This window comes from Gymnoscopelus microlampas (assembly GCF_963454915.1).
Source record: "Gymnoscopelus microlampas genome assembly, chromosome: 18".
Classification (NCBI taxonomy): Eukaryota; Metazoa; Chordata; class Actinopteri; order Myctophiformes; family Myctophidae; genus Gymnoscopelus; species Gymnoscopelus microlampas.
The window spans coordinates 47754411-47780169 of NC_139955.1; the positions used below are offsets into that span (position 1 = coordinate 47754411).

The following is a 25759-nucleotide window of genomic DNA, read 5'->3' on the forward strand; positions in this document are numbered from 1 at the left end:
ACCAGGCCACCTCTCCTCGACCATCGTGACCTTACAAGGGCCAACATTAAGAAGCAGCCTGCCTTAGGTCAGGTGCTTGTTGGCAGCCTTCAGATGTGTTCACCCTGCTGGACCGTAATAGCCCTGATTCAAATTCGCCAAGTCACCGTTGATATTCAGGCCTCAACCTCTAAATCTCTGTTAGGCACAGGGCTGTCTTATAATACACAGCTTTATAAGTTAATTATGCATAGATAATGTCACAAGACATCAACAGTTTCAAGGTAGCTTACTTCAAGGTTCAAGGTAACTTTATGTTGTCTCCCTTGGGAGAAATGTGTCTTATAATTCACTACTTGTGTTGCAACTTGCAGGTAAAGCATTCAATGAGCCTCAATGAGACCCCAACACACCCCTGGATCACAGTGCAAGAGGATGGAACAGTCCTTATGGCTCATTGCACCTGTAAGGCAGGCTTAGGAGAGGTGTGCTCTCATGCATATGCTGTGTTGGCTGATGTTGATAAAAAAGATGGGCAGGCTTGCACCCAGATGCCCTGCGCACGGAGTCAGCCCAGCATGGAGTCTGTCCGAGGTGTCCCATATGCAGAGATCTGCAACATCAGTTTCAGTCACAAACAAGAGCCCTGTCATGTCCAAGGCCTTAGTTTTCCTGATGTTAGGAAAGTCATCTGCAAAATACAGTATAGCTGTAATGATCATCTGACAGTGGTACAACTCTTAATATTTCCATAAAGTCTGTTGTAATTCCTGACAAGCTAAACAACATCGAAAGTTGTACTAACTAACGGGGGTTCGAGTTGTACTAACTAATTGAGGTTAACTGAGGAGGACACCAGGGAGCAAAGTAAAGCTAAAGAACTTGCCAGAGCAAAAAGACCTGTGTCCTCCATCAAAAGGATTTGCTATACCCGTGCTTGTTGATTCTCCAATGGTGCAGCAAGGTACATAGTTTAAAGCACATTTTTGGTAGAGGTTTGGTTGTATTACCCTGCCATGACGAGTCCCACAGACACTGCAGCCACAAAACAGCCACTTGAAATAGGATAATACTGCAGTAAAGCTGATGACACAGATATCTGCACATCTGGACACGGTCTGGCGGAAGCGAAATGTGTGGAGTGCAGAAAACAAGTAGTATTGCAGTAACGTTTCTAATAGTAAACATGGCCAAACACAATCAATAATCAAAGAATATGTCTGATTTTGACACCTATGTTACCAGCGTGCAAGACCTCCTGATGACCTGATAACATAACAGAAAAACTGAAAAATATATCTACAGAATATTAACCATCTGTGTATATGAGATTGTTATTGGACTGTCATGACTCATAAATTATTACCAGATTAAATTATTAAAAAGCAAAGAAAAGCCATATATTTCACTGCCACCTGGTTTTTTGTTTTATTAGTTGCACAATGAAACAAGTGAACGGCAGCCAATGATACAAAACGACATCATTCAAATGTGTGATGTACATTGCTGTGCTACACAATGTTACTGAAACCCATGCTATTCTGAAGGGACAACAGATGGATAAATGTTGCACAGAGCACAGCAAACTCTGACCATCTTGTCAAGAGATGCAGGCTCTCGCTCTCCTGGAGTTGCAGTCTGGTAGAGATAGAGATGGGTAATGTGCTTTGTAATATGGTGTACTTGTTCGTTGTTCCTCACAAGACCAATGACCCGTTCTACATGGATCCGAAGTGTTGCTCAGTCCCCTCGTTGTCTCAAGTTCACATGGGTGCAGTTGCTTTTTCCTTTTAGTGAAGTCAGTTATTTTGAGATGATCACCGTGTTAAGGCCAGGGAGTGTATCATACCATATCCCACTATGAGAATGAATATTAATTTTGATTATGTCTTGTGCTGTCATGCAACAGTTTTGTAAGATCTATCATTGCACAAACTAATATGTCAATACAATGGTAATCATATTGACAGATTGATTGATATAGTGTCTCTATGAAACAATAATGTAATTAATATGTCAATACAATGGCAATCATATTGACAGATTGATTGATAGTGTCTCTATGAAACAATAATGTAATTAAAAAGAGACACAGTCACTACTTGAGGTGCATTGCTATGCACGATGATAATGTAACTGATGTTAACCATGACTCCTAATGATTTGTTTTTTTTGTACTTAGTTTTACCCATTTTGGGTTATTTATATGGTATTGGGTTATTTTTGGTTATTTTTGTACCCAACAGCATGTATATTATTTGTTTACCTACATTGCCTGTGGGCACAATCCACTTTTACAATGTGTAGTTCATTTGACTGAAATAAACTACTATAATGGCGGCCGTGAGCGGTGAACGCGCGACGCGTCTATCTATTGATTGAACCCTACGTCTGACGTCACTGACTGTATCCGGAAGTGTTTTCGCGCACGCTCCACACAAACATAGCAGCAGACCAGTCCAGAAAAGGTTTGTATATCTTTTATATCTACATAGCGAAGTCACATTGTGTTACGTTAGTTAACAGTACCTATAACATCAAGAAGTCTATATTTACCCTATTTGATCGAGCCCAGAGTTAGTTGGTTTGGCTAAATGGCTAATGTGGCTAACTATTATGCTAACATGGACCTAACATATTGGCTTAGCGTTCGTTTTAAAGACAAGATAATTCTGATATTCTGACGTTTCTGGTTGCATATAAAACGTAGCAACTGGTGCTTTTCAACTCCCAAATGTTCCATGTCTCCCAAAAAATAATGTTGGTTAGGTAACTTGTGAGTAGTGGAGTGGTGTAAATACTCAAATGTTTTACTTGAGTAAATGCATCAATACTGCAATGTAGAAAGTACAAGTAAAAGTCCAGAATTCACTTGAGAATTTACTTGAGTAAAGGTACAAAAGTATTGGCATCAAAAAGTACTTAAATTATCAAAAGTAAAAGTACTCAAATGTTTACATGCCTGCTGCAAATAAATTATGAAAAATACATACAGTACAACCCAGAATGTTGTACCCCTCCTCCTCCTAATCCCTCAGTCAAAATAGTGCATTGAATGCAACTAGGGCTGCAACTATCCATAATTGTTATAGTGATTATTCTAATGATTACTTTTTCAATTAACCAAATTTGTTTTATTTTTTATATATTATCAAATGGATCTTTTGTAATCAATTCAACCGATAGTTCTTAATTAACCGTTGCACCCCTAAAAGCAACCAATAGATGCATGTCATGTACTGTATAGCATGTTCCACTGTTCTTCTGTATCTTGTACACATTATTATGTCCATTCATTTATCTGTGCCAGATCTATGGACGCCAACCCCTATGAGTGCCTGCCTGCCACTGTCATGTTTGCCACTGCCATGCAAGAGGGAGAGTATGACTCAGAGAAGCCTCAGAACCAAGTAAAACAACATTTAATGTATATTCACTATATATTCAACAGGGTAGTACCCTGTTGAATATATAGGTAGAAGATGAGGTAGAAGATGTTTAAAGTGGTAGTATTGAAAGTGGAAGCAAGACATAGACTATGTTTTTTCTCTTTTACAGTATGTTTTAGGCATTCGTTAAGTCACTAATCCATGGTTACTACCAAAGAATATGGATTTAAGTTTAAAGCAAACAGTGCCGTGACTACACGTGTACATGTTCTAACACACACTGTGTTCAACATGGCTTCTCCTTCAGTTTTGCATCATCAAATGACTCTAACTGAAGCAGGGCCTTGTTTTTCAACCCAGTTTTAGATGTTGCCTTTGTCATTTCCCAGAACTCTCCACCGGCGGAGCTGCACGCAGCAGCTCTGAGAGCAGACATCACTGACGTACTTAAGTGCTATCAAGTGAAGTAACATCCTAAAGTGTTCAGTCTGTCTTTAGTACAGAACTTTAGATATTAGTACAGAACTTTAGATATTAGTACAGAACTTAAAGTACAGAACTTTAGATATTAGTACAGAACTTTAGATATTAGTACAGAACTTTAGATATTAGTACAGAACTTTAGATATTAGTACAGAACTTTAGATATTAGTACAGAACTTTAGATATTAGTACAGAACTTTAGATATTAGTACAGAACTTTAGAAGAGTGGTTTAAAAAGGAAGTGTAAATAAATGGAGGTAATTTTGTGTTTTCCAGGGAGAGGAGCTGAGCGAGGCCAGCGTGCGCTTGAGTCTGCTGGAGAAGAAGCTGGACAGCTCATCAAGACGCAGATGAACGTGTGGAGAAGATACAGACGCTGACACTGCTCAAGAAGACACTGCTCAAGAAGACACTGCTCAAGAAGAAAGAAGTAGGATTGTTTTTCAAAACATGCACTTGCATGTGAGCAGTAGTAATTGTAACATAATCACATATAGGCTCAAGCCCTATAGTCTCAATATACACACCACTCATAATTGACTGAAGGTGTTGAAGTAGTAACAGATGCAGAGTGGGGCATGAAGCTGGGCATTTATTTTTGCCCTAAATGCTCAAAATAGGGACGCCAGGTTGAAAGTGGACAATGAAGTGGAAACAATGATGTAAATATGACATTTCTGTTAGTTTTAGCCAACTGTTTTTATACAGATGAATAGAAACGATTCTAATGATTTATGCAAAATAATTGCAACTAGCTCAAATAGTTGCTATCAGGTGATTATGCAATAATTGTGACAGGCCCCTAATACAGTACATAGCCCTGGGTAGGCCACCCAGCCTGCCGCATATATGTGCTCTGTGGGGCACCCCGTTCTAGATTATCCATGTGTAACTCAAAGAGTGTGCAAATTTAACCATCTGGTCACCGTTATATTTAACTGATATTTGTTCCGTATTTCACTGTCCAGAGAAGAGCATCAAGTTGAACATGTTAATCCTCTCCTGTCAGATTTCCATTGGAATCCCTCTGTACCGTATCAAAGACATTAGGATGTTGTATGGGGTCGGTCCAGCCCTGGGGTGATTGTCCCATTGACTTTGAAGGTCTGGTCACGGCCCCCTCCCCTCGCGGCCACGTCATTGCATCCCGTATCACCAGCAAAAACCAAAAAGTATGTGCCACTGTCTCTCTCTCGACAACGGACGTAGAATTTATACACAGTAAAACCCTCAGTGCTACTGTCATTTATTTAACTTAAAAAAAGTCAAAATTGAAGGGGCTCTGATTAAGTATTTGTTTGATGTGTTGTTGTAGGGTTTCAAGCTGAGCTCGGGAACAGTCCAAGTGCTGAACCTCCGCAGCAATAAGAACGTTTGGGGTTACTTCAGCGTGGTTGCGGCTGGAGGCCTGCATGAGTTTGGACACTGCTTCTCCTGACACTGCTTATCCTGGGGAGAGAATCACGAGCAAATCAGAGGCCATTTCGTGAGTACACTCACCCTCACTGGATGATACAGTGTCAGTCAGTGAAAAATGATGGAAATGTCAAATGTGAATTGAACTCAACTAGGTAATAAGCTCACCATTCAACATAGCTTCAAACTGCATGCAGTGACATTAATAAGTTGTTAATGAGGTTGTTTGACTCTTTAGTCTGGGTAAGTCGGAAAGAATAGTGCAATTCCCCCAAATCCAAACTATCCCTTGAACTCTGTAACCACTTAAACCCTATATTCTTTGTTGACCGGGGTCCTCCAGCGGTCTAATACTTGATCGCTTCTTTTTTTCTTCCCTCTACACTACAAATATCGTCATCTGTAATAATGACATACCCCACATAAGGACGCTAGGGTTGATGGGTTTCTGTTTTGTATGATGTGAACGACACCCAGTGAGATTTTAACAGTTGTCTTTGTCTCTACATACTGTAGTAACATGGTGGTGGCTGTGAAGGAACTGTCTATCAGGGGGGACTGCAGGACCACTGTAGAGTACCTCATAAAGAGCTTCCAGCATAACCGCATTGAGACTGGCTGGCTGGACAGGCTCTTCTCAGAGAAGATGCAGGTACAGCCATATCTCCCATTTGGGGGCGACCTATGAGGAACATGTAGCATGTAGGACCACATTTCTTATGGCAGCGGTGCTCAAACGTTTTATTTTTTCAAAGACCCCCATATCTTCAGAGTTACAGACCTGTTAAGGGTCCATTCGGAACCCCCCCAAGGAACCCTGAGGGTCCCTGGACCTCACTTTGAGAACCACTGTCTTATGGCATTAAGAAATCACTGTAACCTCAAGTCATTGTTGTGTTATGTGATGATGATTGTACGACATGGATCTAAAAATGTTATTTTGCCATTATGTCCCCATGCTGTGTTCTAGTCAAACAGAGTGTACGCAGTCAAGTGTGTGATTAGACTATGGTAGATGGAAGCTTGATCTTACTGGCATTGTTCTCATTGTTCTCAACACATTGAAATGGCCACTTTGTTTTAGTTTTATGATAAAAACGAAGACCGTTAGGATGAGTATAGTGCTATGTGTGCAGGGCAGGCAGAGCGTCCGGACACCATGCTGGGGATTGTGAGCGGTGCTCTCCATGTAGCCCATGTAAACCTGAGGAACAGTCTGTCCAACTTCCTGCACTCACAGTCTGGAAAGGTACAAAAAGAATAAACAAAGTACTGTCTTAACCCATTTTGGGGCGGGAAGCCCTTTTTGTAACTAGACCTTTCAGGACGGGGACCCCTTTTGGGGTTGTTGTTGCTATGTACAGTACATAGCAACATACATGTTTTGTAATTATTGAAGAAATATGTTTTTCAGAAACTTAGGTCTGGATTTAGAAGGTGTTTTTAGAATGGGCCTCAGGTCTAAATGGGTGTCTGTCCACTAGAATATGAACCTGCCCCCAGATCTGCTGATGTCAGGATAGAAAACACACAAGCCTCACAGCTAGAAGGTCCTCGGTTCGATTCCCGCCGGGGATGCTGTGGGCATCAGTGCCCATACCCAAGGTGGGGTTGTTGAAAGGGCCTTTCTGTGTGGAGTTTGCATGTTCTCCCTGTGTCCCTTAGGGTAGGTAGGTACCCTCACAAAAACATGCAGTAATCCTGGTCTCTATACTGCCTCCCCCTGGTGATGGAGGGCAAAGGAACTGGTGTGAATAACGTGTTCCTTCCACGCACTACGTCCAACCGTGGAATTTCCCCTCTGTCAGGTGATAAGAAGCGGCTTGCTAGCTCCTCATGCATTGAAGGAGGCATGAGCTCAGTTCTGGGCTCTCCCTAGGCTAGGCTGGGAGAGTAGCGGCCAGGATTACATAGGCAATTGGCACTGGTAGAAAAAATGGGTTACAAAGTTGTGGGATTAAAAAAAGGATAGAAAACACATCCACTGAGCATCAGGGTGGCAAAGCGGTGAAGTTCCTGCCCACCACTGCAGAGACTAGGGGTTTGAATCCTCCACGGTGCATCCGGCTTGGCCAGGCTCTCCAGCAAACCCAATTTCTATTGCTACACTAGTGACTCCTACAGGTTGGCCGGAGCCTGTTCAGCCGGAGCCTGTTCAGCCGGATGTGAAACCGAGAGGAATGGCATGTTCTACCACATGCGTTACGTACACCCCCCTGGTGAAACTCCTCACTGTCTGGTGAAAATAAATGGCTGGCGACTCCATGTGTATTGAATTAGGCACATGGTTGTCTGCAGCCTCCCACATGACCAAATGTAGAGGTTGGCAGTGACAGGGACTACACAAGAGGGGAAAAACGTTGAATCGGCATAATGACGAAATTGGGAAAAGGGGTAATATAAATAACCGCACCCACTAACACACACATCTCCCACTGTCTTTGCCAGAGGTCAGGTGTTACCTGCACACACGCTCCTCAACACGGTGGATGTGGAGCTGATCTATGAAGGCCGTGGCGTGACATGACAGTCTCCCAACTCCTACGTGCTCATCATGAACCATGCATCTGCCGAGATGTATGTCCATCGCCTCAGCGACTGAGGCCTTCTGCTCTCATATGACGGCAGCAGCTGTACCACCTACTGTACATGAAAGAGGAGGTGGACAGGTACATTGCTGTTTAATGTTTAGAACCTCAATTAACCTTCATCGTATGACGCTGTGGCATGCTGACAATAGCCGATCTGCAAGCTCACAACACGTCTACTCGCACCCCGGCGCGTTGGGAGCTTGCAGATTGCCTATTTTTGGGGGGTGACCAATGCCTATTCTTGGGGGGTGACCAATTCCTGTTGACTTTTTTGGGCATTTTGTGCACAATCCTCCCTGCCATTCTGATTTGTATATACAATATTCAATGGTTAAACTTGGTTAGTACTGTTTGTTTTGTATTTTGCAGGTATCCCATCACTATCGGAAACACGACTTGTGTTTTTGAGAAGGAGAATGACCCGTCGCTGCTGCGCTCGCCCTCTGCAGGAAAACTCATCCAGTACACTGTAGAGGACGGTGGGCACGTGTTCTCTGGCCAGTGCTATACTGAGATGGAGGTGTGATATCCAAATGAAAGAGCATTAACGGCATATTCGCCCTAATTTCATGGACATGAATTTATAGATGTAAACTGCATTAACATGTGTGTTTTCCAGGTGATGAAGATGGTGATGACTCTGACCGCTTCAGAGTCTGGTTGTATTCATTATGTGAGAGGGCCGGGGCTGCACTAGAGCCTGGCTGCGTCATTGCCAAGCTCCAACTGGATGACCCCAGCAGAGTGCAGCAGGTATATTATGTGGACTACGCCTGTTCTTATGTCATTGCCGATCTACAAGTCTGTGAGCTTGTATGTTCACCTATTTCGGCATCCCCAGAATAGGGACGCTAGGGTTCATATGCTCCTCTAACTATGTGTTTTTGTCCCTAAGGCGGAGCTGCACACAGGGGCCCTGCCCACTATCCAGGCTGTAGCATTGAGAGGGGGGAAGCTACACAGAGTGTTCCACAGTACACTGGACCACCTGATCCACATCATGAATGGCTACTGCCTGCCCGAACCGTTCTTCTGCATCAAGGTCCGAGTTCACACGTGCATAAGAAACAAACACCTACCTAGCTAACAGTACAGTGGTTGATAAACATGCTGTTCTTTCTATCTCCCCAGCTTAGGGAGCGGGTGGAGAGGCTGATGAAGACCATGCGAGATCCCTCCTTGCCAGTGTTGGAGCTGCAGGACATCATGACCAGTGTGTCTGGTCACATTCTCCCTGCTGTTGAGAAGGCTGTCAAGAAAGACATGACACAGTATGTCAGCAACATAACCTCAGTGCTGTGCCAGTTCCCAAGCCCTCACAAAAACATGCAGTAATCCTGGTCTCTATACTGCCTCCCCCTGGTGATGGAGGGCAAAGGAACTGGTGTGAATAACGTGTTCCTTCCACGCACTACGTCCAACCGTGGAATTTCCCCTCTGTCAGGTGATAAGAAGCGGCTTGCTAGCTCCTCATGCATTGAAGGAGGCATGAGCTCAGTTCTGGGCTCTCCCTAGGCTAGGCTGGGAGAGTAGCGGCCAGGATTACATAGGCAATTGGCACTGGTAGAAAAAATGGGTTACAAAGTTGTGGGATTAAAAAAAGGATAGAAAACACATCCACTGAGCATCAGGGTGGCAAAGCGGTGAAGTTCCTGCCCACCACTGCAGAGACTATAGGGGTTTGAATCCTCCACGGTGCATCCGGCTTGGCCAGGCTCTCCAGCAAACCCAATTTCTATTGCTACACTAGTGACTCCTACAGGTTGGCCGGAGCCTGTTCAGCCGGAGCCTGTTCAGCCGGATGTGAAACCGAGAGGAATGGCATGTTCTACCACATGCGTTACGTACACCCCCCTGGTGAAACTCCTCACTGTCTGGTGAAAATAAATGGCTGGCGACTCCATGTGTATTGAATTAGGCACATGGTTGTCTGCAGCCTCCCACATGACCAAATGTAGGGGTTGGCAGTGACAGGGACTACACAAGAGGGGAAAAACGTTGAATCGGCATAATGACGAAATTGGGAAAAGGGGTAATATAAATAACCGCACCCACTAACACACACATCTCCCACTGTCTTTGCCAGAGGTCAGGTGTTACCTGCACACACGCTCCTCAACACGGTGGATGTGGAGCTGATCTATGAAGGCCATGGCGTGACATGACAGTCTCCCAACTCCTACGTGCTCATCATGAACCATGCATCTGCCGAGATGTATGTCCATCGCCTCAGCGACTGAGGCCTTCTGCTCTCATATGACGGCAGCAGCTGTACCACCTACTGTACATGAAAGAGGAGGTGGACAGGTACATTGCTGTTTAATGTTTAGAACCTCAATTAACCTTCATCGTATGACGCTGTGGCATGCTGACAATAGCCGATCTGCAAGCTCACAACACGTCTACTCGCACCCCGGCGCGTTGGGAGCTTGCAGATTGCCTATTTTTGGGGGGTGACCAATGCCTATTCTTGGGGGGTGACCAATTCCTGTTGACTTTTTTGGGCATTTTGTGCACAATCCTCCCTGCCATTCTGATTTGTATATACAATATTCAATGGTTAAACTTGGTTAGTACTGTTTGTTTTGTATTTTGCAGGTATCCCATCACTATCGGAAACACGACTTGTGTTTTTGAGAAGGAGAATGACCCGTCGCTGCTGCGCTCGCCCTCTGCAGGAAAACTCATCCAGTACACTGTAGAGGACGGTGGGCACGTGTTCTCTGGCCAGTGCTATACTGAGATGGAGGTGTGATATCCAAATGAAAGAGCATTAACGGCATATTCGCCCTAATTTCATGGACATGAATTTATAGATGTAAACTGCATTAACATGTGTGTTTTCCAGGTGATGAAGATGGTGATGACTCTGACCGCTTCAGAGTCTGGTTGTATTCATTATGTGAGAGGGCCGGGGCTGCACTAGAGCCTGGCTGCGTCATTGCCAAGCTCCAACTGGATGACCCCAGCAGAGTGCAGCAGGTATATTATGTGGACTACGCCTGTTCTTGTGTCATTGCCGATCTACAAGTCTGTGAGCTTGTATGTTCACCTATTTCGGCATCCCCAGAATAGGGACGCTAGGGTTCATATGCTCCTCTAACTATGTGTTTTTGTCCCTAAGGCGGAGCTGCACACAGGGGCCCTGCCCACTATCCAGGCTGTAGCATTGAGAGGGGGGAAGCTACACAGAGTGTTCCACAGTACACTGGACCACCTGATCCACATCATGAATGGCTACTGCCTGCCCGAACCGTTCTTCTGCATCAAGGTCCGAGTTCACACGTGCATAAGAAACAAACACCTACCTAGCTAACAGTACAGTGGTTGATAAACATGCTGTTCTTTCTATCTCCCCAGCTTAGGGAGCGGGTGGAGAGGCTGATGAAGACCATGCGAGATCCCTCCTTGCCAGTGTTGGAGCTGCAGGACATCATGACCAGTGTGTCTGGTCACATTCTCCCTGCTGTTGAGAAGGCTGTCAAGAAAGACATGACACAGTATGTCAGCAACATAACCTCAGTGCTGTGCCAGTTCCCAAGCCAGCACCCAGCAGGTAATGCACGAGCGCGCGTTTCTAAATGAGGCTGTATATTTATCCACATGATTCAGACAGGTTCTTTCTTACTTCAAATCAAGACAAATGGTTTAATTATGAACATGGAATGTTATCCCTCATTTCCAGATCGCCAACATCCTCGACAGCCATGCTGCTACTCTGAACAGGAAGTCAGAGAGAGAGAGGTCTTCTTCATGAACACTCAGAGCATTGTGCAGTTCAGAAGTGAGTATATCCTAGGATATACTAGCGCTCTTTCTGCCCGTCATCCTCCACCCTTCACATATCATCATTTTGAAGCTTAGGCTACTTAGGCGACTAACCAAGGGGCAACTTGAAGACCTGTTGAGTGTTGTTCAAGTGTGTATTTGCACTTCGTGAAGAAAAAAAAGCTGACATGGCCAACGAGCTCAACTACATATTCCCCCACGCCCAAGTTCCCAAAAATAATCTCCTGGTCACTAGTTGGTGTACAAATTGAATGAACACTGGGGATTTGACTGTGTACGTTGTCCTCTTGCGTGTCTAGGACCAGCTGTGTGGGCGAGATCCCACCCTCGTCGATGACCATCCTGACCGAGCTCACCCAGCTCAGCAAGACGACCAACGCCATTCAGCTGAATGAAAATGGTATGTGGCTACAGCACACATACAAAGATGCCCCATGTGAAACCGTTAAGTCACCACTTAATCATTAAGGGGTGACTTAGCAGGATGCATTAAGGTTTAATGCGTCCTGCAGCAGCTATATTAATTCATGACCAACTGAAAATAATTGATGCCCAAATTATTTTACACTCCCCCAGGTACTGATAGCCTCCCACCTGCCCTCCTGTGAGCTCAGGCACAACCAGGTGGCCTATACTTGACGGACAGCACTTCAAACTCAGGGTGGAGCGACAGCACCTGACAGTGGCCATGGTTGGAGCCCATCTCTGCCACTTGTATGAAGAAGAACAAGAGAAGTTTCACTCGATCATCACAGATGCAGAGTGAGGCATCAAGCTGGGCAAATTAGGGGGTTGTATTGTAGATGAAAACCACAGTTTGATATTCACTTGCTTATTTCATATATAGTATTTTAACATGGCTGCACTTTTGGAAATCACAAGCAGCAAGCTGTCTTTCTCAAATGTTAAAACAGGTCAACAGATATTTGGCCTATGTACATGGATTTCAGAACTTGCACTATTTAGTTTGTTTCAATGCCTGGGTAGAATGTGTTGCATGGTCAATTGATAAAAAAGACTGTTTGAATACAACACTGACGATGTTTCCAAGTTTGTGCATCAGTAGATGTTTTTGTTTACTGTAAACTGAGAGTGGGAGTACCGATGACATTCAGGAACAGACTGGGTGATGACATCTGGAGAGATGGAGGACAGATGAAGGAGGAGCCAGGCCCGGAGGCAACCCACAGTGCCTAGAGCCTCCTAGTGTCGCCAACACCTCCTGCTAATATGTCATCAGCCACCTTAACCCCCAATTAGCTCTGTCTCTAAACCTCCCCTCTAAGAGACCGTGGGGGCAGTAGCATGCCACTTGACACAGGCCGGGGTCTGATTAGCCTCGGTCGGGTCGCCTGGAGTGTTGCAAGACCCGAAACACCCAGTGAGTCCAGGAAAGAACACTGATGATGTGTCCAAGTTTGTGCATCATAGATGTTTTTGTTTACTGAATGTGTGTCAATTGTCTATAAAAGTGCATTTGAACGGTCAGCTGAGATAACTTAAAGGTTTATTAGAAGGGATAATTGAGCCGGTCACTGAAATCACTTCACTGAAATCTGTCATGCACGTCCCAGCAGAGTGATTCAAATTCAACAGCTAAGAAGTATCACAGTAGCTCTCACTCTCGATAAAGCATATGTTGATTCCAAATATTAACACCTCAGTCTACAGTCTTTCTATGCTTATGTGTTCAATAATGCTTATTTGTCCTAGTGTCTATGCTGACCTGGTCTTGGCTAGACACCTGTCACTCTCCTTCTCAGCTCATGTGTGATTAGAGCCTGACACTATAAAGAGGAGCTGTAGCCAGCTCTCGGCTATTCCCCCCCAGCACCCCAGCAGAGCACAAGAGTTTATTGGTTCCCTTGACTATTTGTACTTTCTTTATTTCAGTTACGATGGGCTGATTGTAAGTGTTTTTAATGTTTGGTATGATTTTCGTTATTGGTTACTTTGTACTTTGTGTTTTGGTAGTTCATGGGAGTCTGGTGAAAGGACACAATTGTAACTTTAGAAATATAAATAAAGATTCTTTATGTAACTGCTGTCCCTTCAGACTCAGTGATTTCATTTCCCATAGAGTGTGAGGACGTAGTCTTCTTCGTTTGCCACCTTCTCGACGATGACAGGGAGTTCTGCTTCGACAAAAGGACCCGCAGATTAACATGTATTTGTCCACAGACCCCCATCTGATAAGATTTGGTTTTAAATATACTTATTTTCAGGTTTGTGTGTGATTGTGTGCTAACAATGTGTGTTAACATAATTTATACACTAGTCTTGACTTTCTGTTCTGATTCAGATTACACAAACTAGGTATACCACCTGTTTGATGAATGTAACCGATATAGGGTGATGAGTTAAACAAAGGGGCTTTGAGGAATGTTCAGGATGATCTTATACAAGACCATAGATGTAATATAGTTGGATGATTACATTATATGAGAAGATGGCGGACAAGTTTCAAATAACTTGATCATTGAGAGACAAATCCTTTAAGGTGTGCATCTTTTTTGGAAGCATATATTCATTCTGTAGATGTATTATTCACTGTAACACCTAATACAAGGGCACAGAAATGTGGCAGTCATAGGGGTCTTAAACGTTTTCAGGCCAAGGACCCCCTAGCTGAGAGAGAGAGATGAAGCAGGGACCCCCTCTATATTGTATAGAATGGTGTTTCAGATATACTTTTGCTGCTCTTTTCTCCCTCTACACCTATAACTCTTTGCCAAAAATAGCAGATCTACAAGCTCACAACGCCTCGCACTAGGCGTTGTGAGCTTGTAGATCTGCTATTTTTGGCTAAAGTTCTCCTCAGAAAAGGGATGCTAGGGTTCAAGTGGTTAATATAAAAAAAAAAAAATCATATCACACAAAGATTTGGCGGACCCCTGTAGTAACTCTGAGGACCCCCTAGGGGTCCCGGACCCCCTGTTGAAGATCCCTGGTATAATGTATAACATTGTGTTTCATATGTATAGACATACGTACCATGTTGTGCATTCAAGCTATTCAAATAATAGATTAATATATTCATTCATTCATATCCACTGCCATTAGTAAACATACTTTACTAACTGAGAAGAATGTAATACTATCAACAATCTACCACACTTTAAGTATATTTTGATGCCGATACTTTTGTACTTTTACTCAAGTACATTTTCATTACCAGACTTGTACTTGTAACAGAGTGTTTCTACAATTGCAGTATTGATATAATTGATTCATTGATATTCATTGTTAAATAAATATTACAATGTATGTCTATTATTATTATTATTATTATTATTATTATTATTATTATTATTGCTGTTATATATTTCGCTAACTTCTTCTCGTTAACTTTTAAATGAGTGAAATGACGTTTGCATTGAAAACAAATGTATCTATTTTTGGTTCGTGCGCATGTGCGTGCTTGTAATAGTGTGTGTGTGTGTGTGTGTGTGTGTGTGTGTGTGTGTGTGTGTGTGTGTGTGTGTGTCTTGTGTGTGTGTGTGGGGAAGGGGGCGGGGCTTGTGTCGTGTTCGTGGCGTGTTTGTGTGTGCACGTCATAGAGTTGTTTGGGTGTGTGCGCATGTGCGTGCGTGTAACAGCGTGTGTGTGTGGGCGGGGGGGGGGGCTGTGCTTGCGTACAAGCGAGAGGGCATTCCCGGGGATGCCCTCTCACATGTACGCATGTCTGCTTGTCAGACCAATCACAGCCCTTGTTGTTTTGTCCCGCCCCTTAAATCCACTGTCCTTGCAGAGCTCGGCTCATTTCTCAAGGTTTACAGCGGATGCTAGGTCGCTCGATACTAGGTCTCTCGATCCGGTCGATGATAGATTACTATTGGAAACTCTTCTACTTGATTTCGGTTCATATATCACTGATCTACTTTCATTTCGTCGTCTTTTGTATGAGGTGAGTAATATTACTTGATATATACTTTTTTCCCGCCTTTATTACTTTATTTTTTATTTTTCCCCGCCTTTTTTGGACTACATGAACGTTCAGATTTCAAACACAGTTTTTACCCCATGGCCACGGATGTTATAATTATGTACGGGCCCTCAGAGGTAGCCGTATCTTCCGTATTGTTCAATAAAAACGCATCTTAATCCGATCGGTGGCCATTTGCTCATAGTTAGGACACTGTATCAGAGTGCAGTACACCTACCAACCGATGGGTAATGCAGTTGAAAGCATGGCGGACATGCTGAGAAAATGGCCACCGATCGGATTAAAATGCTTTTTATTGAACAATACTGAATATACGGTTACTTCTGAGGGCTCGAACAGAATTATCACATCCGTGGCCATGAGTTAAGAACTTTATATTTGAAATTTGAACGTTTATGTACATGTACGGGCCTTAAATGAATTAAGTTCAATCGCCAGGTTGCGTTTGTTTCAGGCTACTGTTACGTGTGTGTGTGTGTGTGTGTGTGTGTGTGTGTGGTGGCTGCTCTCAGCGCAGTCCAGAGTCCAGTGTTGCCAAATCTGTAATTATAAGCGAATGGGCTTCCTTTTTTTCTGTAAAGTAGCTTGTAAATCTTGGGGGCCCATGGCATAAAGTTTGACTGACCTGCCCCTTATATTTGCTTATTTTGGGCTTCTTTGTATAGACTTGCTGCTTCTTTCTTAAGCTCGATCTGGCAACACCGACTTACGCTAATGTTTAGCGGCTAGCTGGCTCCGTCGTGTTTCTTTGATCATGGTTATAATATATAGTCTGTGATAGGCTGCTATCAACAGTCCTGTTACAGGAAGATCCATCTAAACGTACGACAAAACACACTCTCGCATCGAAGCAGCGCGCATTTGTGTTGAAAATATAGCCACTGCATGATTCATTAGATAGGCTCTTATCTAAAATCATCTAAGAAAATAGCAGATCTACAAGCTCACAACGCCTCACAATATTTATCTGTGGAACCAAGTCAAACTAAACGTAATGCCACAACCCCTAAAGTGCTTGTGGGGGGGAGTTCAAATATGATTATTTTGGGGGATCCCCGGTTCAAATATGATTATTTTGGGGGGTCGCAGCCTGAAAAGGTTGAGAACCAGTGTATTAGGATATAATGTCCTCTCCTCTTCTCTCCTCTCCTCCCCTCCTCTCCTCTCCCCTTCTCTCCTTCTCTCCATATCTACAAGCTCACTGTGAGTTTAATGTTTGGAAAATAGCAGATCTACAAGCTCACTGTAAACTTGTTGCCTTATTTTAAATAGCCGATCGACAAGCTCACTTGTCAGCTTGTAGATAACTTGTGAGCTTGTAGATCTGCTATTGTCACTATATTTATATAGTGACAAATATATATTTGTGTCTAAAATACAGTATTTTTGCTTGACATTTTCAGCTGTGGCGTGGCTGTACACCGGATCTGATATCTTGGCCAACACAGATGTGGCCTGAGGGGACCGTCCCAGACTGCACTACTGCAAGGTTTGTTTAACATAACATGACACATGTGCAAATCAAAACCTTTTAGATCTAACTATCTAATGTTAGCACATGGACATTTTCTTGGGAGAGACTCAAGCGATTTCATTCAGGTTCTACAAACTATAGAAACTGTAACAAACGACTCACTATTAGTCACACTCGATGTAGAGAGTCTATTGATTTTTTTCTTAACCAGAGGACAGAGTGCATACCGAGTATTACATGTATCAAAGAGCTCACTGAAGTAGTACTCACAAAAAACTATTTCTTGTTTGAGAACGAGTTTTATTTACAAAAATGTGGCACAGCTATGGGAAGTAAAATGGCCCCAAATTATGCCAACCTCTATGTTGGGCTACTTGAAGCCAATCTCATTTTGAATCCGAATTGCAATCCGTTCCTGCCACACATACCGTTATGGAAGCGCTACATTGATGATGTTTTTCTGATTTGGACTGGGTCCCCTACTGAGCTGACAGCCTTTCATGTTTTCCTTAACTACTGTAGTCAGTTTTTGAAATTTACCATATCCTCTGATCAGAATAGTATGAATTTCCTTGACATACTGGTCATCAAAGAAAACAACACTTTAAATATGAATTTGTACATAAAGCCCACTGATCGTAATGCCCTACTACATGGTGACAGTTATCATCCCACACCCTTAAAAAAAGGTATCCCCATGGGCCAATTCAAAAGAATCCGCAGGATTTGTAGTCAAGATGACTCTTTCCAGGTACATTCTAAAGACCTAGAGTGTCGTTTTAAACAGCGTGGCTATCCAGTACAATGGATTCAACCTGCTGCAGATCAATTCAACAGTTGTACTCAACTGGAATGTTTAAAACCCAAAGAGAGAACAGACAGAACTGAAAAACACATCAAGTGTTTTGTTCAATATTCTCCTCTGGGTCACCATTTTGAAAAACTGATCAGGAGGCATTGGTACATTTTGAACTCTGACCCAATTCTTGGCAAGTCTTTTGCAGTCCCTCCCCGTATTGTGTACAAAAGACCACCAAATTTGAGGAACCTACTGGTTAGGTCACACTTACGTCAAGCAACTCCCACACATTTTCTTAGTAACATTCCAGATGGCAATTACAAATGCGGCAGATGCGCTCAATGCAGTTTTACTTATAAATGTCACACTTTTAATCGCCCTGTTACAGGTAAATGTTTTAAGATCAGAGGCGTCATCAGTTGCACCACACCCAATATCATATACATCAGTGTTTCTCAAACTTTTTTGACTTCTGTACCCCCTTTGCCTGCTTTCTGAATCCAAGTACCCCATTTATAAGACTACTGCATACATAGAAAATATTGACACCAAAAATCAAAGGTTGATGTATGTGGTGCAAATAAGTATTACTTTCTAGCTACTCAGTAACAGTTGTGCTATAAAGTTTTTGATTTTGTTTGGTTTAAAACTTTACCGATCATTAGGTTCACACAAAGTTTCTTTAGTTAAACATAATCTTTTTTTCGTTCTTTCATTTTCCACTTTCTTTCACGTACCCCCTATAGTCCCTCCGAGTACCCCTAGGGGTACATGTACCCCCATTTGAGAAACACTGATCTACATGATCAAATGTGTGTGGGCTTGCTTATATTGGCAAAACATTAAGACCCCTGAAAACAAGGATCTCAGAACACAGGAGTGACATTAAAAATAAGGATTTTAGGAATCCTGTGGCAGCACATTTTCATCAAGCCCAACACTGCATTTGTTCACTGAAATATATAGGCATTGAACGTGTCACATTGCCACCCAGAGGGGGAGACATTGATTGTTTGCTCCTCAAAAGGGAAGCTTTTTGGATTTCCACTCTGGACACAGTAAAAAGAGGTTTAAATGAATCTTTTGATATTAGGCCTATTTAAATATTTTAGGTTCCCCTCTTCTGATTATACTTGGGTCTTTACCCCTTATTACTTTTTAATACTCTTAATGTTGAATTATTTGCCATTGCCTAAAAGGCCTTTATAATATTTGTATGTGTATGTGGTGCAGTGACTTACTTTCTCCTTTCTCTTTTTGTGATCTTCCATAGGGAGCTGGTGACAGGATTTCCTTCCTCCTGGTGCAGCAGTATAGGACATGTTTTTTATGGATAATTACAGGGACCTTTCAGGTTTTTCTTGAGCCTTGGCCTTCATTAGCAGTTCTCTTGTTCCGTTATACAATCGTCTAGCCTTTTACTTGTCTTCTGTCTATTAGTGTTTTTACACACCTTCAGAACACCTGTAATAGAGTACGCTCTTAGAGCTGACGTTGTTTTGTTTATCTCCCTGAGATTATTATGATACTTTGTTGAGGGATTTAGTGGCGATCCCCCTTATTATTTAGACCCTGTTTAAACAACTATTATCTCATGTCCTATGCTGCAGCATGTCACTGTGTGTCCCCCTTTGTTTTTTGAGAACCTATTCTATATATTTACAACCAAATGTATCAATCTTGGGAAACTTTAAATGTATTGTTGTTTATTGCTATTCTTGGATCTTGGGATGGGTACACACTGTTTATCTCCAGACATTCTTGACTTTATGCATTAGCCAACCTCCTGATTGAGTTGACTGCATGTGACCTCACTTGCCCTATTGGGGTGAGCCTATCATTGCATAGTAGTACCTATATAAACCTCCGTGTATGCCCTTTTCCACTATATATGTCCTGATGAAGGCCTGAACAGGCCGAAACGTTGACCAGCAATACATTCTGGAGCTTTTTTGCAACCACCAGTGTGCAGACTTTATTCTTTTTCATTATTACTTTGTTTGTCTAAGCACCTGGACCTAACGGATGTGCGTGCACTACCTTCTTCATACATTAGCCACTTCAGCCCCATTTAAACTTTGGCTATTTGAAAATGGCAGATCTACAAGCTCACAATGCAACATGTTCTGAGCTTGTAGGCTTACAAGCTCACTTGTCAGCTTGTAGGTAACTTGTGAGCTTGTAGATCTGCTATTGTCACTATATTTATATAGTGACATATATATATATATATTTGTATCTAAAATACAGTATTTTTGCTTGAAAGTTTCAGCTGTGGTGTGGCTGTACACTGGATCTGATATCTTGGCCAACACAGCTGTGTCCTGAGGGGACCGTCCCAGACTGCACTACTGCAAGGTTTGTTTAACATAACATGACACATGTGCAAATCAAAACCTTTTAGATCTAACTATCTAATGTTAGCATATGGACATTTTCTTGGGAGAGACTCAAGCGATTTCATTCAGGTTCTACAAACTATAGAAACTGTAACAAACGACTCACTATTAGTCACACTCGATGTAGAGAGTCTATTGATTTTTTTCTTAACCAGAGGACAGAGTGCATACCGAGTACTACATGTATCAAAGAGCTCACTGAAGTAGTACTCACAAAAAACTTTTTCTTGTTTGAGAACGAGTTTTATTTACAAAAATGTGGCACAGCTATGGGAAGTAAAATGGCCCCAAATTATGCCAACCTCTATGTTGGGCTACTTGAAGCCAATCTCATTTTGAATCCGAATTGCAATCCGTTCCTGCCACACATACCGTTATGGAAGCGCTACATTGATGATGTTTTTCTGATTTGGACTGGGTCCCCTACTGAGCTGACAGCCTTTCATGTTTTCCTTAACCACAGTAGTCAGTTTTTGAAATTTACCATATCCTCTGATCAGAATAGTATGAATTTCCTTGACATCCTGGTCATCAAAGAAAACAACACTTTAAATATGAATTTGTACAGAAAGCCCACTGATCGTAATGCCCTACTACATGGTGACAGTTATCATCCCATAACCTTAAAAAAAGGTATCCCCATGGGCCAATTCAAAACAATCCGCAGGATTTGTAGTCAAGATGACTCTTTCCAGGTACATTCTAAAGACCTAGAGTGTCGTTTTAAACAGCGTGGCTATCCAGTACAATGGATGGATTCAACCTGCTGCAGATCAATTCAACAGTTGTACTCAACTGGAATGTTTAAAACCCAAAGAGAGAACAGACAGAACTGAAAAACACATCAAGTGTTTTGTTCAATATTCTCCTCTGGGTCACCATTTTGAAAAACTGATCAGGAGGCATTGGTACATTTTGAACTCTGACCCAATTCTTGGCAAGTCTTTTGCAGTCCCTCCCCGTATTGTGTACAAAAGACCACCAAATTTGAGGAACCTACTGGTTAGGTCACACTTACGTCAGGCAACTCCCACACATTTTCTTAGTAACATTCCAGATGGCAATTACAAATGCGGCAGATGCGCTCAATGCAGTTTTACTTATAAATGTCACACTTTTAATCGCCCTGTTACAGGTAAATGTTTTAAGATCAGAGGCGTCATCAGTTGCACCACACCCAATATCATCTACATGATCAAATGTGTGTGGGCTTGCTTATATTGGCAAAACATTAAGACCCCTGAAAACAAGGATCTCAGAACACAGGAGTGACATTAGAAATAAGGATTTTAGGAATCCTGTGGCAGCACATTTTCATCAAGCCCAACACTGCATTTGTTCACTGAAATATATAGGCATGGAACGTGTCACATTGCCACCCAGAGGGGGAGACATTGATTGTTTGCTCCTCAAAAGGGAAGCTTTTTGGATTTCCACTCTGGACACAGTAAAAAGAGGTTTAAATGAATCTTTTGATATTAGGCCTATTTAAATATTTTAGGTTCCCCTCTTCTGATTATACTTGGGTCTTTACCCCTTATTACTTTTTAATACTCTTAATGTTGAATTATTTGCCATTGCCTAAAAGGCCTTTATAATATTTGTATGTGTATGTGGTGCAGTGACTTACTTTCTCCTTTCTCTTTTTGTGATCTTCCATAGGGAGCTGGTGACAGGATTTCCTTCCTCCTGGTGCAGCAGTATAGGACATGTTTTTTATGGATAATTACAGGGACCTTTCAGGTTTTTCTTGAGCCTTGGCCTTCATTAGCAGTTCTCTTGTTCCGTTATACAATCGTCTAGCCTTTTACTTGTCTTCTGTCTATTAGTGTTTTTACACACCTTCAGAACACCTGTAATAGAGTACGCTCTTAGAGCTGACGTTGTTTTGTTTATCTCCCTGAGATTATTATGATACTTTGTTGAGGGATTTAGTGGCGATCCCCCTTATTATTTAGACCCTGTTTAAACAACTATTATCTCATGTCCTATGCTGCAGCATGTCACTGTGTGTCCCCCTTTGTTTTTTGAGAACCTATTCTATATATTTACAACCAAATGTATCAATCTTGGGAAACTTTAAATGTATTGTTGTTTATTGCTATTCTTGGATCTTGGGATGGGTACACACTGTTTATCTCCAGACATTCTTGACTTTATGCATTAGCCAACCTCCTGATTGAGTTGACTGCATGTGACCTCACTTGCCCTATTGGGGTGAGCCTATCATTGCATAGTAGTACCTATATAAACCTCTGTGTATGCCCTTTTCCACTATATATGTCCTGATGAAGGCCTGAACAGGCCGAAACGTTGACCAGCAATACATTCTGGAGCTTTTTTGCAACCACCAGTGTGCAGACTTTATTCTTTTTCATTATTACTTTGTTTGTCTAAGCACCTGGACCTAACGGATGTGCGTGCACTACCTTCTTCATACATTAGCCACTTCAGCCCCATTTAAACTTTGGCTATTTGAAAATGGCAGATCTACAAGCTCACAATGCAACATGTTCTGAGCTTGTAGGCTTACAAGCTCACTTGTCAGCTTGTAGGTAACTTGTGAGCTTGTAGATCTGCTATTGTCACTATATTTATATAGTGACATATATATATATATATTTGTATCTAAAATACAGTATTTTTGCTTGAAAGTTTCAGCTGTGGCGTGGCTGTACACTGGATCTGATATCTTGGCCAACACAGCTGTGGCCTGAGGGGACCGTCCCAGACTGCACTACTGCAAGGTTTGTTTAACATAACATGACACATGTGCAAATCAAAACCTTTTAGATCTAACTATCTAATGTTAGCATATGGACATTTTCTTGGGAGAGACTCAAGCGATTTCATTCAGGTTCTACAAACTATAGAAACTGTAACAAACGACTCACTATTAGTCACACTCGATGTAGAGAGTCTATTGATTTTTTTCTTAACCAGAGGACAGAGTGCATACCGAGTACTACATGTATCAAAGAGCTCACTGAAGTAGTACTCACAAAAAACTTTTTCTTGTTTGAGAACGAGTTTTATTTACAAAAATGTGGCACAGCTATGGGAAGTAAAATGGCCCCAAATTATGCCAACCTCTATGTTGGGCTACTTGAAGCCAATCTCATTTTGAATCCGAATTGCAATCCGTTCCTGCCACACATACCGTTATGGAAGCGCTACATTGATGATGTTTTTCTGATTTGGACTGGGTCCCCTACTGAGCTGACAGCCTTTCATGTTTTCCTTAACCACAGTAGTCAGTTTTTGAAATTTACCATATCCTCTGATCAGAATAGTATGAATTTCCTTGACATCCTGGTCATCAAAGAAAACAACACTTTAAATATGAATTTGTACAGAAAGCCCACTGATCGTAATGCCCTACTACATGGTGACAGTTATCATCCCACACCCTTAAAAAAAGGTATCCCCATGGGCCAATTCAAAACAATCCGCAGGATTTGTAGTCAAGATGACTCTTTCCAGGTACATTCTAAAGACCTAGAGTGTCGTTTTAAACAGCGTGGCTATCCAGTACAATGGATGGATTCAACCTGCTGCAGATCAATTCAACAGTTGTACTCAACTGGAATGTTTAAAACCCAAAGAGAGAACAGACAGAACTGAAAAACACATCAAGTGTTTTGTTCAATATTCTCCTCTGGGTCACCATTTTGAAAAACTGATCAGGAGGCATTGGTACATTTTGAACTCTGACCCAATTCTTGGCAAGTCTTTTGCAGTCCCTCCCCGTATTGTGTACAAAAGACCACCAAATTTGAGGAACCTACTGGTTAGGTCACACTTACGTCAGGCAACTCCCACACATTTTCTTAGTAACATTCCAGATGGCAATTACAAATGCGGCAGATGCGCTCAATGCAGTTTTACTTATAAATGTCACACTTTTAATCGCCCTGTTACAGGTAAATGTTTTAAGATCAGAGGCATCATCAGTTGCACCACACCCAATATCATCTACATGATCAAATGTGTGTGGGCTTGCTTATATTGGCAAAACATTAAGACCCCTGAAAACAAGGATCTCAGAACACAGGAGTGACATTAGAAATAAGGATTTTAGGAATCCTGTGGCAGCACATTTTCATCAAGCCCAACACTGCATTTGTTCACTGAAATATATAGGCATGGAACGTGTCACATTGCCACCCAGAGGGGGAGACATTGATTGTTTGCTCCTCAAAAGGGAAGCTTTTTGGATTTCCACTCTGGACACAGTAAAAAGAGGTTTAAATGAATCTTTTGATATTAGGCCTATTTCAATATTTTAGGTTCCCCTCTTCTGATTATACTTGGGTCTTTACCCCTTATTACTTTTTAATACTCTTAATGTTGAATTATTTGCCATTGCCTAAAAGGCCTTTATAATATTTGTATGTGTATGTGGTGCAGTGACTTACTTTCTCCTTTCTCTTTTTGTGATCTTCCATAGGGAGCTGGTGACAGGATTTCCTTCCTCCTGGTGCAGCAGTATAGGACATGTTTTTTATGGATAATTACAGGGACCTTTCAGGTTTTTCTTGAGCCTTGGCCTTCATTAGCAGTTCTCTTGTTCCGTTATACAATCGTCTAGCCTTTTACTTGTCTTCTGTCTATTAGTGTTTTTACACACCTTCAGAACACCTGTAATAGAGTACGCTCTTAGAGCTGACGTTGTTTTGTTTATCTCCCTGAGATTATTATGATACTTTGTTGAGGGATTTAGTGGCAATCCCCCTTATTATTTAGACCCTGTTTAAACAACTATTATCTCATGTCCTATGCTGCAGCATGTCACTGTGTGTCCCCCTTTGTTTTTTGAGAACCTATTCTATATATTTACAACCAAATGTATCAATCTTGGGAAACTTTAAATGTATTGTTGTTTATTGCTATTCTTGGATCTTGGGATGGGTACACACTGTTTATCTCCAGACATTCTTGACTTTATGCATTAGCCAACCTCCTGATTGAGTTGACTGCATGTGACCTCACTTGCCCTATTGGGGTGAGCCTATCATTGCATAGTAGTACCTATATAAACCTCTGTGTATGCCCTTTTCCACTATATATGTCCTGATGAAGGCCTGAACAGGCCGAAACGTTGACCAGCAATACATTCTGGAGCTTTTTTGCAACCACCAGTGTGCAGACTTTATTCTTTTTCATTATTACTTTGTTTGTCTAAGCACCTGGACCTAACGGATGTGCGTACACTACCTTCTTCATACATTAACCACTTCAGCCCCATTTAAACTTTGGCTATTTGAAAATGGCAGATCTACAAGCTTACAATGCAACATGTTCTGAGCTTGTAGGCTTACAAGCTCACTTGTCAGCTTGTAGGCCACGTGTGAGCTTGTAGATCTGCTATTGTCTATTGATATGCATGTACTTTCATAGCTTTGTGTCTAAAATATTGTATTTATTTTTTTTACAGCTCCTGCTGCGGACCCAGGTGACAGACACACCATCCCAGACCTACTGCAAGGTGCG

At 42.1% G+C, this 25759-nt stretch overlaps 2 protein-coding genes across 3 annotated transcripts; both read left to right on the forward strand.

The window, feature by feature from the left end:
• Positions 1–2397: 2397 nt before the first annotated feature.
• LOC311065412 (acetyl-CoA carboxylase 1-like) lies at positions 2398–9260 on the forward strand. 2 transcript variants are annotated; one of them, XM_084085739.1, is made up of 11 exons: positions 2398–2447; positions 3290–3389; positions 4129–4282; positions 4862–5024; positions 5168–5338; positions 5785–5920; positions 7717–7937; positions 8229–8379; positions 8479–8612; positions 8755–8901; positions 8991–9260. In XM_084085739.1, exons 10-11 carry the CDS (start codon positions 8860–8862, stop codon positions 9192–9194), a joined length of 246 nt encoding a protein of 81 aa, XP_083941865.1. In that variant the 5' UTR covers positions 2398–2447; positions 3290–3389; positions 4129–4282; positions 4862–5024; positions 5168–5338; positions 5785–5920; positions 7717–7937; positions 8229–8379; positions 8479–8612; positions 8755–8859; the 3' UTR covers positions 9195–9260. The 2 variants fall into 2 exon arrangements, with proteins under 2 accessions (XP_083941865.1, XP_083941864.1); XM_084085738.1 differs by lacking the exon at positions 8991–9260 and having other exon boundaries at positions 8755–8766.
• A 671-nt stretch (positions 9261–9931) lies between these two features.
• Positions 9932–13642, forward strand: LOC311065411 (acetyl-CoA carboxylase 1-like). The gene is made up of 8 exons (XM_084085737.1): positions 9932–10166; positions 10458–10608; positions 10708–10841; positions 10984–11130; positions 11220–11415; positions 11545–11643; positions 11948–12048; positions 12225–13642. Exons 4-7 carry the CDS (start codon positions 11089–11091, stop codon positions 11983–11985), a joined length of 375 nt encoding a protein of 124 aa, XP_083941863.1. The 5' UTR covers positions 9932–10166; positions 10458–10608; positions 10708–10841; positions 10984–11088; the 3' UTR covers positions 11986–12048; positions 12225–13642.
• Positions 13643–25759: the final 12117 nt, after the last annotated feature.

Excerpts from the sequence above, each read along its gene's own strand:
- LOC311065412 (XM_084085738.1), top strand. The coding sequence starts at position 7,918 with ATGAAAGAGGAGGTGGACAG. Across the intron at positions 7,938-8,228 it reads ATGAAAGAGGAGGTGGACAG|GTATCCCATCACTATCGGAA; the intron begins GTACATTGCTGT and ends TGTATTTTGCAG. Across the intron at positions 8,380-8,478 it reads AGTGCTATACTGAGATGGAG|GTGATGAAGATGGTGATGAC; the intron begins GTGTGATATCCA and ends TGTGTTTTCCAG.
- LOC311065411 (XM_084085737.1), top strand. The coding sequence starts at position 11,089 with ATGAATGGCTACTGCCTGCCCGAACCGTTCTTCTGCATCAAG. Across the intron at positions 11,131-11,219 it reads AACCGTTCTTCTGCATCAAG|CTTAGGGAGCGGGTGGAGAG; the intron begins GTCCGAGTTCAC and ends CTATCTCCCCAG. Across the intron at positions 11,416-11,544 it reads CCCAAGCCAGCACCCAGCAG|ATCGCCAACATCCTCGACAG; the intron begins GTAATGCACGAG and ends CCTCATTTCCAG.